The sequence below is a fragment of the Carlito syrichta genome, unplaced genomic scaffold (genome assembly GCF_000164805.1).
Source record: "Carlito syrichta isolate Samal-C Ts95f unplaced genomic scaffold, Tarsius_syrichta-2.0.1 Scaffold311918, whole genome shotgun sequence".
NCBI lineage: Eukaryota > Metazoa > Chordata > Mammalia > Primates > Tarsiidae > Carlito > Carlito syrichta.
The window spans coordinates 27,480-48,070 of record NW_007256014.1 but is presented as its reverse complement, the minus strand read 5'-3'; the positions used below and the strand labels follow the sequence as shown (position 1 = coordinate 48,070).

The 20,591-nt window shown below is 38.9% G+C and overlaps 1 protein-coding gene across 1 annotated transcript in view; it reads right to left on the bottom strand.

Annotated features, from left to right (window-relative positions):
- Positions 1 to 20,132, bottom strand: part of LOC103271835 (pleckstrin homology domain-containing family H member 2-like) — a 63,909-nt gene extending 43,777 nt beyond the window's left edge. The window contains exon 1 of the mRNA XM_021718205.1: positions 20,010 to 20,132. Within this exon, the coding sequence (XP_021573880.1) occupies positions 20,010 to 20,132 (123 nt within the window). The remainder of the gene's footprint in view (positions 1 to 20,009) is intronic.
- Between the last annotated feature and the right edge of the window lie 459 nt (positions 20,133 to 20,591).

Here is a 20,591-nt window from a genome sequence, read left to right as displayed (position 1 = left end):
TATTTACATGTATGTATGTATTTTTAAATTACACATTAAAAAGAAAAAAAATAAGAATTCTAGCAGTAGTATTATAAAAGAGCAGGCAGCATAGGTGATTCTTCTCTTCCATTTTTACAAACAAAAAAAAAGAGACAAAATTCACATGCCATAAAGTTCACCATTTAAAAATGTACTATTTAGTGGGTTTTTTTTTTTTTTGCTTTTTTTTTTTTTTTTTTGAGTTGCAGTCTCACTCTGTCACCCAGGCTGAGTGCAGTGGCAAGCTCACGGCCACCCCAGCCTTGACCTGCTGGGTTATGGTGATCCTTCCACCTCAGCCTTCCAAGTAGCTGGAACTACAGGTGAACACTACCACACCCAGCAAATTTTTTATTTATTGTAGAGATGAGATCTTGCCAAGTTGTCTGGGCTGGTCTCGAACCTGCAGTCTCAGGCAATCTACTCACCTTGGCCTCCCAAAGTGCTGACATTACAGGCTGAGCCACTGAGCTCGGTCTTTTTTTTGTTTTAACTACATTCACAGAGTTGTGGAATCATTAGCATGATCTAATTCTATAACATTTTCATCCCCCCAAAAAGAATTTCCATACCCATTAGTGGTCATTCCTCATTGCCCTCTCCCCACAGCCCTCTGCAACTATGAATCTATTTTCAATTTCTATGAATTTTTCTATTCTGACTATCTCATATGAACAGAATCATATAATATGTGACCTTCGATATTTGGCTTCCTTCACTTAGCATAATATTTCCACGGTTCATCCACGTTGTAGCACTGTGTCACTGCTTTATTTCTTTTTTTTTCCTGCATGAATGATATTCCACTATATAGATAGGCCACATTTTGTTTAACCATCCATCAGTTTGAGGAGCTTTGGGGTTTTTCCACTTTCCAGCTATTATAAATAATGGATCTATGTACAAGTTTTGGGTTTTTTTCGCATTCTAGCTATTATAAATAATGGCTCATGTACAAGATTTTGTGGGGACATATATATTCAATCACTTTAAATATTTATTTAGGAGTAGAGCTGCTGGGTCATATGACAACTCTATGTATAACTTTTAGAAGAACTGCTATTTTCCACAGTCGCTGCACCATGTTACATTCCCACCAGCAATGTATGAGAGCGCCAATTTTTCTGTATAGTGCTGTTTATCTCTTTGACTATAGCTATCCTAATGGGTATGAAAAGATGCCTAGGTAATTAAAAGGAGAAAGGATAGTCTTTTGAACAAATGCTACTGGAACAAATAGACATTCACATGAAAACCTTTAACCATTACCTTTACCTTGCATTATATACAAAAACTATCTCCTTCTCCACTGGGGAGAAAATTCTTTGTAACTATAGGTTAGAAAAATACTTCTTATAAAGTATGCTAACAACATGAACCAAAGGCAAAATAAAATTGGTAAAATAGATTTCATAGGAATTTTATTATTTTCTTGTTTTGACTTAATCTTTTGTTTGTTACAAAAGCAACAAATTTATTTGTTGCAAAACAACTATTTATATAAAAAAGGAATGATTTATCCCTGCAGACATAATTGTGTTTTGTAAAACTGACATGGAGTACAAATGGAAGAAACAGAAAACAAGGGAGCAAGAATCTATTTTTCCCCAATAACTTCGAGGGCTATTTCATAAGAATTTTAATTGTCTGTTCTTTAAAAGACACTATTAAGGAAATGAAAAGACAAGCCACAAACTGGAAAAAAACACATCTGATAAAGGACTTGTATCCACAATATATAATTTTTATAACTCAAGAAAACAAACAACCCCATTTTTTTAACTGAGTAAAAAGATTTAGATAGACACGTCACCAAAGAAAAAATATGGATGACATGAAAACATGGTCAATGCCATTAGGGATTGGAGAAACGCAAATTAGAACTATAGTAAAATACTACTATACACCTACTGGCTAAAATTAAAAGCACTAAAAATACCAAGTGCTGGTAAGGATGCAGAAGAAACGCAAAATGATACTATCTCTTTGAAAACTGTTCGGTGTTGTTTTTTTTTTAAATTAAGTTAAACATACACTTGCCATAGACCTAGAACCCTACTCTAGGTGTTTACCTAAGAGGAAAAAAAACATATGTTTTTTAACAAACACTTGCATGTAAATGTTTATAGCAGCTTTATTCATAATTGCTAAAACTGGAATGTCCAGGTGAATGGATAAACCAATGAAAGCATATTCATATGATGGAATACTATGCTACAATGAAAAGGAACAAGCCACAGATACAGATAAATTTAAAAGGATTATGCTAAATGATAGAAGACATTCATAAAAGGCTGCATATCTTCTGTCATACTATAGGACACTCTAAAAAAGGCAAAACTAAAGAAAGCATCAGGGGTTGCCAGGACTCAGTCTGGGAAGGAGACAGACCACCAAAGGGCAGGAGGGAAACTGCTGAGGTGATGGAAATATTATTTATCCTGATTGTGGTAGTGGTTACAGAACTGTATATATTTGCCAAAACTCCTAGAACTAAACACCTAAAACAAGTGTCTTTTACCATACGTGTGCAATTCATCTGACCTCCCTCAACTTTTTTTAAGTACACTGCAACTCAAAATTTCAAAATATAAAAAGAAAACTAAAAATAAGAAAGATAACGAATAAAATCAATGATCAGAAGACCAAGCTAGCCCAACAAGATAAAAATAGTAATACTATGTGAAAGACTAGATGTTTTATGCTTTGGATTGTCAAAGAGGCCAGGGATGGTGGCTCATGCCTGTAATCTCAGCACTTTGGGAGGCTGAGGCAGGAGGATCATGTGAGCTCAGGAGTTCAAGACCAGCCTGGGATACATAGCAAGACCCTATCTCCAATTTACAAAAAAAAAAGGATTGTCAAAAAGATGAAATAAGAATATCTATTTTTTAAAGGACAAGAATTAAAGGAAGAAAAATGGCAGGGAGGTGTTTGGTTTTTGAGTAAGAATCTTACTCTGTCACCCAGGCTCGAGTGCAGTGGCACACTCACGACCACTGCAGCCTCGACCTGCTGGACTCAGGTAATCCTTTCAGCCTTCCAAGTAGCTGGAACTACAAGTGCGTGCCACTATGCCAGGTCAATTTTTTTTTCATTGTAGAGACGAGGTCCAGCCAAGTTTCCCAGAATGGTCTTGAACCACTGGGCTCAGGCAATCCTTTAGCCTCCACCTCTCAAAGTGCTGGGATGACAGGTGTGAGCCACCACACCTGCACACCTGGAGCTAGGAAAGTGTTAAACAAGAACAAGTAGGCAGGAAAATAAACCAATTAAAAGTCTTGGCTGGGCTCGATGGCTCAGCCTGTAATCCCAGCACTTTGGGAGCCTGAGGCCAGTGAATTACCTGAGCCCGTAGATTCGAGACCAGCTCAGGCAACTTGGCAAGACCTTGTCCCTACAATAAAAATTAAAAAAATAGCCAGGCATGGTAGCACCCACCTATAGTTCCAGCTACTTGGAAGGCTGAGGTGGAAGGATTGCTGGAGCCCAGTAGGTCGACACTCGGGTGGCTGTGAGCATGCCACTTCACTCCAGCCTGGGAGACAGAATGAGACTCCATCTAAAAAAAAAAATAAGTAATAATAATAAAAGCCTTAAAAATTAAGAAAATATACATATAGTCACTGAAAGAAGAAAAAACTCAATAGATGGCTCAGTAGTCAGCCTCTGAATGTCCCTCAGTGATCCCCACTCCTGGTAGCCATTCCCTATGTAGTTCCTTCCTTCAAAGGATAGGGCTGGCCTTTGTAACCAATAGAATGTTGTGGAAATGACAAGAGTATGACTTCTGAAGGTAGATCATAAAAGGCACTGGGTCTTCCACCTTGCACTCTCCTAAATGACTTGCTCTGGGGGCAGCCTGCCACCATGTTGTGAGATCTCAAGCAGCCCTACAGAGATAGCCACACGCTTAACTAAGGCTTCTCACCAACAGCCATCACCAACTTGCCAACAACCATTGGAGGGAACCATTTTGAAAGTGAATCTTCCAGCTTCAGTCAAGTCTTCAGATCACCACAGCCCTGGCCAACATTTTGAATACAGCCTCATCAGAGACATGAGCTAAGTCACTCCCAAATGTCTAACCTACAGAAACGCTGCAAGATAATAAATGTTTATAATTGTTTTAAACCACTAATGCAGATGAAATAAATTCTAATCTGAGCCCAGAAGAGAGTGCTCATAACTTGAAAAATAATACAAGAAACTAATGTAAAATATAATACATAAAAGAGTGAAAAATATAAATTACCAGTTAAGAAACATGCAGAGAGGCTTCAAAATAATGGGGAGAGGCAGAAGAAAAGAAGTAAATAACAGGCACAACAATGCCTAAAAATGAAAGTACACTCTCTGTACCATGCAGAATCATTTATTAAGGTCTATGTTTCTTTATTTTTAAAAGTGAAATGAAAACTCAAGATAACAGTATGAAGGAAAATGAAGAAATATTCAATGGGTAGTTGAATAATGTGAAGATCATTGCCTTTGTTCAGGAGACAGAATTACTTTAAGCTTTGTAGGGACAATTTACAGTATGTATGTGTGTGTTATTTTAAGAATTAGACACAATTGTAAACATGGAAGAGAGAGGGCAGAGTATAGTCTCTAGCCTTAAACTTTTAACACATATAGGTAATATAAATTACTATCTGTCCCAACCCTACACCAGTCTGCCCAGTATCTATCAATGCAGCAGACACTGGGAATATATTCAGAGATTATCTTCCCCAGAAGTGGGTCCACTTTCTTGAAGTACGGACAGACCTGCATGATGCACTCCATGTGAAAACTTAAAAATGAAAAGAAATTCAATTTCTCAACAGACAGAAGCAAATTTATGCTAGATAAGCAGAAGGTAATCCAGCAATGCCTATCCCATGTGTCATTTTTCCATGTGGCCTTCCCTATCAAGAGGTGGAGAATATTTCTCCTTCCCTTAACCCTGTCCTGTGATGGATCCTGACTATTAGAAGACTTTGTGTCTTTTGAGACTGGACCTGAAGAGATCCAGGCTTCCATTTGCTGTTTCTTGGAGCCCTGAATCACCGTGCAAAAGCATCTAGTTACCTTGCTGTAGAGATCAAATGGCGTGGCAGTAGGGGTGGTGGTGGACTGGATGGTTTCTAGTTGTTCCATCACTTCCAACAGACGCATCAGGAATTAGAGTGAAATTTGGGTGCACTGGCACGCACCTGCAGTCCCAGCTATTCCTGAGGCTGAGATGGGAGAACTGCTGAAACCAGGAGTTCAAGTTATGCGAATACAATCATCTTGGACATCCCACACCCATCTCTCCCAGAACCCCCAGGGAACTCACCCTCCAGCTGATTTGCCAACTGAATACAGTCACATGAGTGATCCCATTCAGAGTCAAAGAACCAATAGGATCATGAATGAATAAAATTACTGTTGATTTAAAGCCACTAGGTTTTTTGTTTTGTCTTGTTTTGTTGAGTTGGAGTCTCACTCCGTCGCCCAGGCTAGAGTGCAGTGGCACGCTCACAGGCCACCCCAGCATCGACCCGTCAGGCTCCAGCGATCCTTCTGCCTCAGCCTTCCAAGTAGCCAAAACTACAGGCACACGCTACCATGCCCAGTTAATTTTTTTATTTATTGTAGAGATGAGGTCTCGCCAAGTTGCCTGGGTTGGCGGTTTTCTTTTTTAATTGAGAAAAATTATATAGACTTATCTGTACAATATGATGTTTTAAAGCATGTATACATCATGGAATGGCTAAATTATAAATTCATTCAGTTTTGATGTTGCTTTTTATGCAGCAATAGAAGACTAAAGCCCAAGGTTAGCCCTATTGAGTCTGTAAAGATAATCCTCTGACTCTTCCTAAGATTCCACTGAGCAACTGTCTGGCCATCATGCCACTGAAAGCCACTCTTAGCTCTTCTCTTAGCTCTCAGTCGTTGTATGTGATATGGAGAAATCCAGTGTCTCCGCTTCAAATACTATACTCAAAAAAAGCATAGAGCTTTTCTCAACTTTCCATTTCACCAACTATAAGCATATACTCACAAAAAATGTATTGCACAGATTTGTTTTGTTTTGAGGTTAAAAAACTGTCCATTCAAATAATTAAGATAGGCCAGACATATTGGCTCATGCCTATAATCCCAGCACTTTGGGAAGGTGAGGTGAGAGGATTGCCTGAGATGAGCCTAGGCAACATGGTCAGACCTCAATTCTACAATAATTTTTTTTAAAAATTAGCCAGGCGTGATGACATACGCCTGTAGTCCCAGCTACTTGGAAGGCTGAAGTGGAAGGATCGCCCGAGCCCAGCAGGTGGAGGCTGCAGTGGCCATGAGTGTGCCACTGCACTCCAGCCTGGGCAACAGAAGTGAGACTTCAACTCAAAAAAAAGAATCACTAAGATACATTCCTGATTAAAGACATGATGAAATATTAATGGCACATGAAGGGTTAACCTTAGAAGAAAGACTTTTCTGGACAAAGATTCTATATTTTTAATGAAAATGTATCTGATATTATGAATTAAAAGTACTGCTGTTACAAAGCCATGGCGAGCCAAGGAGTTACTGAGGGCCAAATTATTCTCGAAGATGAAGTCTCTCCTTCAATTGTATTTAATCATCCTACCCAAAGTGGGAATCCCTCAAGCCCTATTCCAACTGTCCCCACACTACCTCAGGCTTTCTAAGTAGGTCATTTCGTGGTCATGTTGGAAAAACCACCAGTTCTCTCTCTAGGAAAGCTGAAGTCTAGGACAACTGAAGTCTTTCTGGTTGCCTGACACTTTCTATTCTATGGTTTCTAATGGATTCACACAGCATTCAACATCTTCCAGTATCCACCAAAGCTGCATAAGCACCTACATTTCAAGAGCCCGACTGAAAGTTTAAATTGAAGGTGCTGGTTTTTGTTCTGTAAAATGTCAATTTGCTAAAGATTGTCCACTAAAGAAAAAAATCAATGCTGGCCATCATAATGGTTTCAGAGGTTCCTGTTTTTGGCATTCTGTTCACACTGCTACTGATTTCCTATCCTTCCCCTCACCACCCCTACTCCCATGACACTACCCTATGCAGATTTGTTTTTGTTGTTTGTTTATTACTGCCAACTCCCTAATGTTTCCTTGCAACATTCCAGTTTCAATTTCTAGTGTCACATTATAGAATATTTATGACTGGACTTTAAAAAAAAAGAGTTAAGGCTGGGAGTGGTGGCTTACTCCTATAATCCCAGCACTTTGGGAGGCAGAGGTGAGAGGACCGTCTCAGCCCAGGGATTTGAGACCAGCCTGGGCAACTTGGCGAGACCTCGTCTCCACAATAAATCAAAAAAATTAGCCGGGCATGGTGGTGCGTGATTCTAGTTACTTGTAAGACTGAGGCAGAAGAACGGCCTGATCCCAGGAGGTTGAGGCTGCAGTGGCCATGAGCACTCCTGCCTAGAGAACAGAGAGAGACTCCAACTCAAAAAAAAAAAAGTTAAGAGTTAAGTTAAGGAGTTTAAGTTAAGGAGAGTTAAGAGTTTTAAGTGGTTACACTTAGAACAGAAATTCAATCTATAGCTTCCAAAACCACCAGGGAAGAAAAAAGAACGAGAGTAGAAGGAGATAAAGAAAACTTGATCAACATGACATACAGAAAACAGAATATATTTATTATGATTTTGGACACATTTAAAGAGACTATCTTCCTTGTTGGATAAAGAAAACAACTAGCATTATTATTATTATTATTATCTTTTTTTTTGAGTTGGAGTCTCACTCTGTTGCCCAGGCTGGAGTGCAGTGGCACGTTCCCGGTCACTGCAGGCTCGACCTGCTGGGCTCCGGCGATCCTTTCGCCTCAGCCTTCCAAGTAGTCAGAACTACAGGCATGTGCTACCACACCCATCTACTTTTTAAAATTTATTGTAGAGACGAGGTCTCGCCAAGGTGCCCACACTGGTCTTGAGCCTGTGGGCGCTGGCAATCCACTCGCCTTGGCCTCCCAAAGTGCTGGGTTTACAGGCCGAGTCATCGAGCCCGGCCAGCTATGTACTATTTAAAAGAGAAGAGTTAAAACATGTCACTGATAGGTTGAATTAATACCCAAATATTAATTCAAACCAGTATTAAAAATCAGACAAAAGAAACTTCAATGCTAAATTTTTATTAGCAATAAAGAGGACTGATAATTATAAATGGAGCAATTGATCAAGAAGATACAACAATACTGATTCCTATTGTATTTAATAGCAAAATATGTAAAGCAAAAAGGTTTGATTCTTTTTGATACGTTCTAAAAACGCAAAATAAATTGTTATTTTGTTTAGATAATGATTTTCATGAGGCCATCCCAGGAAGATTCCCTTCAAAAGATTGCACAAGTTCATCTACTTCACAACTTGATTTATTTTTTCTGTTTGTTTTTATGTTTGTCAGAGTTTTATTATATACACAAAAGTGTCAAATTCAAAAAATTCATTAATAAAAGTGTTCTCTTTTAGCCAATTCTTTTAATATTTGCCTTCATGTGCTAATTAACATGCTTCCATTTCTACTGACTTTTTTAGTTTCGTGATTTCCTACTCACTTAAAAAATTTTAGACGCAGGGTCTTGCTCTATTGGCCAGCCTGGAGTGCAGTGGTGAGATCACAGCTCACTTCAACCTCAAACTCCTGGGTTCAGCAGATCCTCCTGCATCAGCCTCCTGAGTAGCTGGGACTGTAGGCACGTGCTACCATGCATGGCTAATTTTTTTAGTTTTTATAGAAACAGAGTCTCACTATGTTGCCTGGGCTGGTCTTGAACACCCGATCTCAAACAATCCTCCCACCTTTGCCTCCCAAAGTGCTAGAATTACTGGCATGAGCCACCACACCTGCCCCTACTCACCTCCTTAATGGAAAATGAGAATTTAGCTCTTTGGTCTCCTTGTCATCTTCACAGACATATTTTCTATCTCCCACTTTCCAAATATGTTTATATATCATCTTTAGCTAAATCACTACTCAGGATTAGTATTATCATGACTATGTATGATACACAAAGCAGAACCATGTAGTACATTTTGGTTACTTTTTTCCTTCCTATCTTTTTTTTCTAGAGTTAAATGTCTTGTTCTTTTATTTAGCTTTTAATGAACAAATCAGTAATTCCATTTCAAATTCCCACCACTGCCTGAATTGCATCTCAAGATGTTCATTCATTCACATCTGGTGTTCTACCAGCTTCATCTTCTTGAAGCTACATCCAGAGCCTCTGACCTACACCAGTTTAGACCACCTCCCCTCTCTGCTGGGCACCGCTGTCTTGTTGAGAAGACCTTCAACTTTCTGTCACATGACTCTCCGATTTCCTGTATCCCATGCCTTCCTAGCTCTTGGCTTACTTCCTCCAAAAGCATATCTTCTGGAGAGTTGTACAGAGGTTACGTGGGACCTTTAATGTCTTAAATATATCTTTATTGTACCTTCAAATAAAATTCATAATTGGCATCTGTACATAATTCTGGGCTTGATACGATTTTCCTTCATAATTTTGAGGACATGATTTCATTATCTTCTATCTTCTAGTATTATTTTTGAGAAGTCTGAAGCAGTCTAATTCCTCATCCTTTATAGGTGATCTGCTTTTTTTCTCTGAAGGTTTGCAGAATCTTTTCTTTGATCTGTGTATTCTAAACCTTCATGATGATGTACCTTGGGGCAGAAACTATATTTATTTGTTTTGGTAGGTGTTTGGTAGATACTTCCAACCTGGAATCTTGTACGCTTTGGTTCCTGGAAGCCATCTTGTGTATTGTTTTGTTGATTTTCTCCTCCCCTCCAGACCTGCTATTATTTGGATTTTGGCCACACTGAGCTGCGTCCCTACATGTTTCATCTTTTCTCTCCTGCTTTCCATTTCCATAACATTTTGCTCTACTTCCCAGAACCTTCCCCTAAGTTTATATTTCAACCCTTCTATTAAGTTTACCATTTCCTCCACCATGCTTTTAATTTTTGTTTTTTAAAAATTATTATAAAGATATGGTGTACAATTCAGGGTTAGGTATACAAACATTGATTATGCAGGTACCCTTGTTGATAAGGTATGCCCCTCTCTCCCCTAGCAGTTTCCCTCAACTGCCAATCCCACCCTCCTCCCCTGACAGTTTCCCACTACTGCCAATCGCTTTCTTAAAGTGTTATAATTGTTCAAGGTTTGCTTATGAGTGAGAACATACGGTTCTATGTTCTTTATTTCTGTGATAGATCACTGATTATGATAAACTCCAAATCCATCCAAGTTGCTGCAAAATTCATATACCTGTCCTTTATGGCTGCATAATATTCCATTGTGTATATGTACCACTTTTTAAAAATCCAGTCCAGCTTCAATGGGCAACATGGTTGGTTCCATGTTTTTGCTATTGTGAACAGAGCTGCAACAAACATACGGTGCAGGTATCTTTTCTGTAGAATGATTTGAGTTCCTCCGGGTATATTCCCAATAGGGGAATTGCTGGGTAATACGGAAGGTCAATTCCCACACTGTCTGACAAAGAGAATGCACTAGTTTGCAAGCCCACCAGCAGTGTAGAAGCATTCCTTTTTCTCCACATCCTCTCCCATTCTTCTAATTTTTAAAGAGCCCTTATTTATTCTCTGAGTATTCCCTGTTTCACAAATATACTACTATTTCTTTTCTTGCTGAGAATATTAAATAATAAAGTTTTGCCATCTTATTTTGCCTCCCTTTCCCGACATAGGCAATGTTGTTTTTTCTGAATATTCTCTATCATTCATGTTAGATGCTTTCTTTGGTGTCTGGTCATCCACGAGATGCTATTTAGGTTTAAAGGTGAGGAACTAAAAAGCTGACTGGAAATTTCAACACATAGATGGGGTTTGTTGACCAGGAACTTTAACACTGGGTGATCTGGCTGGGCTCTCTCTTGGGGAATCACTGATGTCAGCATCACTATCTCACTCCTCCTGGACTCATGAGAATCCCTAGAGACTTCTGATCTCCTCTTGTAGGATAAAACCTGGCTGCCAGCAGTTTGAAAGCCAAGCCAGAGAAGGATGTTGGGAGTGATGGAAAAGCTTACCATGAAATATGCATATAATCACTGAATTCCCTTGTCTAAGTATAGTAGAAGGATGGAAAGCACAGCTCAGAATAAGGCTTGGAGGGTCCTGAGCGCCTCCTGCTAAAGGCCAAATGCCCTGCAGAACCCTGATAAGACCCGAAGTGGAGAGGGGTGATATGTCAGACTGAAAATTGTGGATATTAAAGGAAAATACGTGGCCCCAAGAGTCACCTAATTCCCTGAAACCTTCTCACCTGTCTCCAGGTGCCAATGACCAGCAGCTAAGCAATGACTTCCTGTTAAAAAAAAAAAAAAATGGAAAAGTTGGCCGGGTTCGGTGGCTCAGTCTGTAATCCCAGCACTTTGGGAGGCCGAGGCGAGTGTATTGCCTGAGCCCGTGGGTTCGAGACCCGCCTGGGCAACTTGGCAAGACCTCATCTCTAAGTAAAAAAAAAAAAAAATTAGCCAGTCATGGTAGTGCATGCCTGTAGTTCTAGCTACTTGGAAGGCTGAGGCAGAAGGATTGCTGGAGCCGCAGGTCGACACTGGGGTGGCCGTGAGTGTGCCACTGCACTCCAGCCTGGGTGACAGAGTGAGACTCCAACTCAAAAAAAAAAAGGAAAAATTCTTCTCTTATAAAGCTGAATAAATTGATTCATGCACTATGCAACAACTGTGGCTTTTACAAGCTCATGGTCTAACAGACAATCTCCTACCCTAAAGCAAAGATGGACCACTGACCAGCACTGACCATTTAAATACTGTCAGTCAACTTTGCAGGTGTCCCATTCTTAAATAGAAACAGACCACTGAAGATTGATCAATCATCAGGCATTTGAGAAAAGCTTACAACTGAAAGAAAATAAACATGAAGACAGAAAAATAATCTCAGAGAAAAAGAAATTCAGAAAATAGAAGGGAACTTTTAAAAAACTTGAATTATTGCTTAGCATAGAGTTAGCAGGGCTTGGTGGTGCCTGCCTATAGTCCGAGTTGCTTGGGAGGCTGAGGTGAGAGGATTGCTTGAGCCCAGAAGTTCGAGGTTGTAGTGAGCTATGATTGCATCACTGCTCTCCAACTTGGATGACATGCTTCAAAAAAACAAAAGCTAGGAACTTTCAAACACATTATTTCACAGCTATACCATGAGACAGAAGTTGTTAGCTTTCCCTTAGCCAGAGGTAGAATTCTCTTAGAATCTCAAATTCCAAATTTAGTGTCTCTTGGTTATACATCTCACCCTCTGTTTCTTTCTGTGTTAGGTTCCTGGAAAGCATAGCATTGTTCCTATTATGAATATTAGAATTTTTTTTTTTTGAGTCAGGGTCTCACTCTGTTGCCCAGGTTGGAGTGTAGTAGAGGAGTCACGGCTCACCACAGCCTTGACCTCCAGGGCTCAAGCGATCCTCAGGCCACTGTACTCCAGCCTGGCTGAGACAATAGTAGACAAGGGACAGAAATAAAGGCAAGTGCTTTTCAGCTAAGACTTTTGTGGTTTTACATGTTTGGGACTGAAGTTCATATGGTTCTGTATAACTATACACTGTGTGTATAGCATATAAATTCTCGAGCAGATGAGATTCAACGCAAAGGGCACTGGGAGATCATAATATGAAGACTGAAATCCTAGTAATGTCACAGCTGGGAGCAAAAGCTCATAAGGCATATTCATTCTGAACAGCAAGTTCCTGATCTCTATAATGGACGGGAGGATTTCTAGAGCCCAGGAGTCCAAGACCAGTGAAATAGCAAGACTTCAATTCTACAAAAAAATAAAATTAGCTGGGCTTGATGGTGTGCGCCTGTAGTCCCAGCTACTTGGGAGGCTAAGATGGAAGGATTGCCTGAGCCTAAGGAGGTCAAGGTGAGCTGTGACTCTTCTACTACACTCCAGCCTGGGCAACAGAATGAGACCCTGACTCAAAAAAAAAAATTATAATACTCATAATAGGAAGAATACTACGCTTTCAAGAAACCTAACACAAAAGAAACAGAGGGCAAGAGATATAACCAAGAGACACTAAATTTGGAATTTGAGATTCTAAGAGAATTCTACCTCTGGCTAAGGAAAAGCTAAGTGCTCTCTCTCCTGATGTTGGGTGTATCATTTACTTATGCAACAATGGTGAGGCAGGGTAATGAATACGACATTACAGAAACTCAACAAAGGTCTGTTGAACAAATGAATAAAAAGACAAAATGAATGAATAAATAAAAGTTTTACTTCACAAAAAAATTATTTAAAAGTGAGGATAGCCAAGCATGGTGGCTCAAGCCTGTAATCCCAGCACCTTGGGAGGCCGAGGCAAGAACCCGAGCCCGGGGATTCAAGACCAGCCGGGCATGGTAGCATACGCCTATAGTTCCAACTCCTTGGAGGCTGAGGGGGAAGAATCGCCTGAGCCCAGCAGGTCGAGGCTGTGGTGGCCGTGAGTGTGCCACTGCACTCCAGCCTGGGTGACAGAGTGTGACTCCAACTCAAAATAAATAAATAAATAAAAATAAAAGTGAGGATAAACTTCGAAAGCAGGTAATCATTACATTTCACAATCTACATTACAGATCATGAATACCGAACACCTCATGTGGCATTAATGTAAATATTGGACATATTAAGTAAGTCCAATAAAGCTTAGGATAGAACACTTTAAAACCAGGTTAAACGCAAGGGTGGCATGAAGAGCAATGCTTTGATTCTGAATGATTATTTGTCTTATAATCGTTCAGGTCAAAAATCACTTTGTAAAATACTCAAAAGAGCAATGCAGGAAATAATTCGTGTGAGATTTTGCTTTCACGAGGTAGGTTAATCATGTACACCTTGGGTCAATTCTACAACCAATCCATGTTAAGTCACTGAAAGAAACATGAACTGATCTACTGCCTGTATCAAGCTTTGAAAACAAGTAAGTATTTTACAAGTAGGCCACTTGTACAATAACAAAGGGAAGCAGAAAATTCTAAATCTACTATTCATTTACTACTACAGAAGTGCTCTCTACAGCCAGAGTGAACTTGGCAACAAGTGGTGGAGGGAAATTTGCAAGTGGGCCTGTAATACTCAGTGAGTCCCTTGGTCTCACAAGCACGTATACAGTGGTTAATGTAGGTAAAACATTCCAGGATTTTCACATTCATGATGTGGACAGCAATTTCCAACCAAATAGCTCTCTTCCTGGTTTTTTCCCAGAGACCCCATAAGAAAGTCTACCACCACACTTTTTTTTATTTTGTTATAATAAATAATATCTTTTGGCTGGGCTTAGTGGCTCAGCCTATAATCCCAGCACTTTGGGAGGCCGAGGCTAGTGGAATGCCTGAGTTCGTGGGTTCGAGGCCAGCCTGGGCAACTTGGTGAGACCTCATCTCTGCAATAAATCAAAAATTAGCCAAATGTAGTAGCACGCACCTGTGGTTCTGGCTACTTGGAAGGCTGAGACAGAAGGTCACCAGAGTCCAGCAGGTCGATGCTGGGTTGGCCATGAATAAGTGTGCCACTGTACGAGTGTGCCACTGTACTTCAGCCTGGACGATGGAGTGAGACTCCAACTCAAAAATAAATAAATACTATCTTCAGCCAATAACGATACAAGTGATATTTATTTATTTATTTTATTTTAAAGATATGGAGTACAATTCAGAGTTAGGTATACCAATGTTCATTATGTATGTACCCTTGTTGATGAGGTGTGCCTCCCCCCTTCCCTGTTAGATTCCCACTACTGCCAATCCCAACCCTGCCCTCCCCTGGCAGTATCCCACTACTGCCAATTCTTTTCTTACAGTATTACAATAACTGTTCAAGGTCTGCACAACTGACATTTAAATTAGCCCGTCCAGTCCCATTGTACACATAGAATTTCCAGTAGGCACTGCCAAATACTAAAAAGAGCAACTGAGGCAGCGTATCATGTAAGAAGGGGAATCATGGTGTTGTCCTGGACTGCTGGATGAACACATGTACTATACTGACTCCTTGTTCCTATGAGTCAACTCTAACTTCAAGGGAACCATATTCATGAAAGAAATGCCGGATGGCAGGAAATCCTAGATGGCCATGCTGCATCAGGTAAAGGCAGCATTAGGTTCCGTGGGCCTCGCTGATGTCCACAGGGAAAATTCTTCATATTTTTCTCCCTTTTTTTCACTGAAAATATAACCCATAGGAAATAACATTTCACTTCAACTTAAAAAGAAACATTTTTTTCCCTCCCTGACTCAGAAAACTAACTGGTAATATTGTTAAGTAGGAAAACTACTTAAATCTCAGCTTCCCTGAAGAGTTTATATTTGGCATACTAGGGATATTTCCAACACCATTCCTTAAATTCCTCTAAAGACCTCTCCCACTTACAGTAGCACTTGCCCAAGACTTCAATAAGGCCTTTCTCTTCGCAAGCTTCCATATTCTAAGTTACTTGGAAACTGTGATTGAAAAAAAATAGGTGTAGAAATAGTTTTTCTACGAGATCCCATGTATTCCCTTTCTCTATCTCCAAAAAATTTAGGGTATATATAATTGAAATTCATTTTTAATTACAAAAACTCTCTAGATTGGCTGGGCATGGAGGCTCACACCTGTAATCTCAGCACCTTGAGAGGCCGAGGCGGGAGGATTGCTTAAGTCCAGAAGTTCGAAACCAGCCTGGATAACATAGTGAGACCCTGTCTCCACAAACAATAAATAAGTAAATAAAATAAAAATAAATTAGTCAGGTATGGTGGTGCCCACCCGTAATCCTAGCTACTCAGGCTAGGTGGGAGGCTGAGATGGGAGGATCCCTTGAGCCCATGAGTTGGAGGATGCAGTGAGCTATGATTATATCACCGTACTCCAGCCCAGGTAACAAAGTGAAACCCTGGTTCTATTAATTAATTGATTAATTAAAATAAATAAAACACTTTAGGTCATCTCACACATTTTTGCTTTAAAATTTCAGAAAGATGCCTGCTATCAATATGTAATTACATTTAAGTCATCTTCTAGTTCACTGTACCAGTGTGCCCATTCAGAAAAACACAGGAAAATAATAATGAGTTATTTCTATGTGTCAGGCACTCAATTAATGAGTCTCAATAAATGTGAAAGACCTAAGGTGTAATGTTATTTGTTAACTGCGTGATACTGGGCATATTACCCAATTACTCTCAACCTTAATTAGTTTTTTTCTTTTTCTTTTTTTTTTTTTTTTGAGTTAGAGTCTCACTCTGTCACCCAGGGTGGACTGCAATGGCATGATCATGGCTTGCAGCCTTGACCTGCCTAGACTCAGGCAATCCTTCAGCCCCTTCCAAGTAGCTGGGACTACAAGGTATACCACCACATCCACTAATTTTTTTGATTTATTGTAGAGATGAGGTCTCACCAAGTTGCCCAGGCTCAGGCAATCTTCTTGCCTCCACCTCCCAAAGTACCTCATAGGGTTCCTTTTAGGTTTAAACTAGCAAACAGTCATAGACTTAGGAACAATATTTGGCACCTAGAGTTTGCTGCCCACAGCCAGCACCAATAAAATGAAACTGAGAACCAGAACTGCTTCGGGAAAGAGAAGCTGGCCACAATTCCTGGCAAAGAGCTGAAGAATCAAATTAGCATTGTCTCAAGAATCTTCAGCCTGTGGGCCTCCATCCATTTGGAGGGAGGTTTGGAGAACTATTAGGGAAGAGCCCTGAGGCAGACTGGTCCTAAGACAAAACCAAAGGTTGTGGATGAGACCAGACTAGTCTCTGGAATGCAACATTTGACTCGGGTTGGCACTTAGAAGCAATGCAATAGGGTTTGCTTTGAAAAAATGTAACGTTATGTAAATTGTTATTACTACATACACACACGCTAACACACACAGCTGCCAGTCCTTGGGCAGAGGTGGATTATTGGTTGCATGGCTGAGGAGAAGACAGAGGTGGATTATAGATTGCATGGTTGTATCACAGAAAGCAAGGGAGGTGGTTGTTAGGAAGGCTAGAGCAGGGGATGACTGAGGCTTTCAAGGCAAAATGCCCAGGTTCAAATCTTGGCTCTATCTCCCACTTCTCCATGTGAACTCAGGCAAGTTAAATAATTTTTCTATGCCTAAATTTCTTCCTGTGTAAATACAGATAGCAGTATAGCTGTAAGATTTTAAAAGTTAATATATATAAAATATTGTATATATTTCTATAAACTCTTACAAAGTTTCCTGGCACATAGCAAATATCACTCTCCTCATCTATAAAGTGAGGATAATAAAATTCTGGACTTCATAGAGTGTTATAAGAATTAAATAAAGCATATCTATAAAGCGCTTAACATATAATAAATAAATAAACATTAGGTATTTTTGTTAAAACATGAATGAGTACCAAAAAAGAAATTTAAACCCGAGAAAAAGATTTCATTACGGAATGTAGCAGAAATTATTGTGAAAATCCCTATTTCTACTTTGGTGTTGAATATATTTACTGGGAAACCATGAGTAACTTGGCATACTTATCCAATCTCCACTGTGTAAAACGCATCTGAATAATTCCATCTCTTAGATCTGTCAAAGGATTAAAGTCATAGATACAAAATACAATCCCCACCCCAAAAAAAGGCAGAAAGAAAGAATAAGAAAAGAAACCAAACTTAAAACAGCATTTTTTTTTTAAAGTCAGAGTCTCACTCTATTGCCCAGGCTGGAGTGCAGTGGCACGCTCACGACCACCACAGCCTCAACCTCCTGGGCTCAAGCAAACTTTCTGCCTCAGCCTTCCAAATAGCTGGAAATACAGACACGTGCCACCATGCTCAGCTAATTTTTATTTATTTATTTATTTATTGTAGAGATGAGATCTTGCCAAGTTGCCCGGCTGGTCTCAAACCCCTGGGCTCAATGCAATCCTCTCATCTCTGCCTCCAATGTGCTGGAATTACAGGCGTGAGCCACCATGTCCAGTCAAAAACAGCACTTTTTAAACAATATTCTCCTCAATAATCATTCACTGACAAATAAAACATTAAATTGACTAGCATAAAAATTAATCAGAAAGCTTTTTACAATTTTACTTATGGACAAAAAAACCACTTTTATAATTTTAAAAATGGGCATTCATAAAGAAACTTGTTGCAACAAGTTTTCCAGAGAACAGAACAAATGTTGCCATAAAATTTAGAATTAAAAGGTCAACTAATTGGAACCCAAATAAGCATCACTTTTATATAGGCCATAAGGGAACCAAGAGAGTGCAGAACCAAGAACTTGTTGAGATGGATACTGTGGTCAACAGCGTCAACTACTAAGAGGCTAAGGCCAGAACTGGGAAGAGTCTATAAGGTTTAGCAATGGGGATATTGGTGGATCTTGATAAACTAATCATATGGAGAAGTTGAGGTTGTGAAAAATACCAGATAAATTACACTACAATGTGAGAAATGATTTGTACAGAAAGAAGATCAAAAACAAAAGATGAGTCACTAACTTTGCATTAGGAAAAGCATCCCCAAATCGGAGCTATTCAACTAAGAGTTTTATTTTCAAGCTATAATTTTTTTTTTTTTTATCCTAATACCAATAAATAAAGCACATTGAGGATTATTCCACAAAACTTAATCCTGGGTCATCATTGACTCAAAGTAAGTAGGATAACTTTGGTCTTTCTACCTATAAGATGTTAAAGCACAAAAATGTAAGACAATATATATGAAAGTTTAAACTGAATGATGTTGCACTGGATTTTATTAGAATACTTCTGCTCAAAGAGATTCTTGATTAGCAACAGAGGAAGATTTAAGACCTTTTTTGGAGCTGTGATACATGTGGCTGTCTCCATTCCAAAAGAATTGTGTAGACTTAAGAAACCACCTGTAAATTCTTCTGATCAGTTCTGTACGACCATTAATATCATTGATCAATTCATCAAGACAGCACTATCCAAGAGAAATATGTGAGCCACACGTGCAATTTTACATTTTCTAGAACACACATTAAAAAGGTAAAAAGAAACCAGCAAAATTAATTTTGATATTGTCTAACCCAGTAGCCAAAATGCTATCACTTCAACACATAGCCAATATAAAAATTATTGCTGAGATATTTTACATTCTTTCTTTCATGCTAAATCTTTGAAACCCAGCGTTTATTTTACATTTGCAACACATTTCCATTTGAACTAGCCTCATTTAAAGTGTTCAGTAGTCACATGTGGCTGGTGGCCGCCACATTAGACAGCACAGGTATAGAATCCAAGTTCACTGAAAACAGGAACATGAGCTATCATCTTGTTCACATATGTCACTGTAGTATTGAGTACAGTGTCTAGCACATATTAGTCCCAAAGAACATTGCTGAATAAATGAATGAATGAATCTTTCATACACATATTTGCAAAAATATTCCTGTGATGTAAATGAAATTCTAATTACATGAGTATTAATAAGAAAAGCATTAAATTATATTAAACACAATTATTAATTATTAAGAAAAGCACGTAATTATATTAAGCTCAATTTTAGCCCAGACAATAATTTAGTAATACATACTCAACACAAATTCCTAAATAGATGCATCTTTGAAATACAGTATAAACTCATTTTACCATCAATAGAGAATTTTCTTCTATAATCATTTTAACATGATTTTCCTAAACATTTGGAAAATCATAGGCTGTCACACTCCTCTAATAAAATCAAATAAATTATAGCTTTTTCTTCTGGAATGAATGAACTCTACATTCATCAAACACACACAATTCTCACATAATCCACTAGCATTTGCAAGAAATATTTTTTGTGTTACTATCCGATCCACTCTAACACTGGCAAAAAAATATGCCAAATATAGCTTCAAACATTTGATGAAAATTAAATTATATTCATTATTTTTTAAAAGCTTAACCTTAAAAGTTCTGAGATTGTTTAATATAAATGAAACAGGCCCCAAGTGGTCGACACATTAACAACAAAGATGAGAGAAAAGCTTACCTTCTCTGCTAAGAGCTCTCGTATTTTGCTTGCTTGAACTCTAAATTTCATGAGCTGGGACTCCAGAGTTACACATCGTTCTTTCCAGTCTTCAGGTCCTTCTGGCTCAGAAAGTTCTGCCATATTGATTCTAAAAACAAAGGCATTCAAATGGCACAATACAAATTAGCATTCAGATTCATTCATTAAATCATCCAGTGTATACACTCTAGTCATCATCTAATGATATCCACATACAAGCTTTAAATTCTAAGATAAATTCCAGAACCAGTGATAACTTAAGGAAAAAAACCTAGTGGGAGCCAGGGAGCCAGGGTTGGAGGCTCAACCATGCTACTTAACCTTTCTATGCCTCGGTTTACTCAATCCAGAAAAAGGAACATGCTCACAATAACAAGTCATTCTTCCTCAAGGCTCTGCTGTGAAGAGCAAAAGAAAGATTACTGTTTCTAACAAACTTTGGTCAGTTTAATAGCACATCACAACCACCGAGCACTATTAATATTTTAGCCCTGTACAACGGATAAGATAGTTTAACTCAATCAGTTTATAATTTTACCTCTTTTTTGTTGTTGTTGTTGT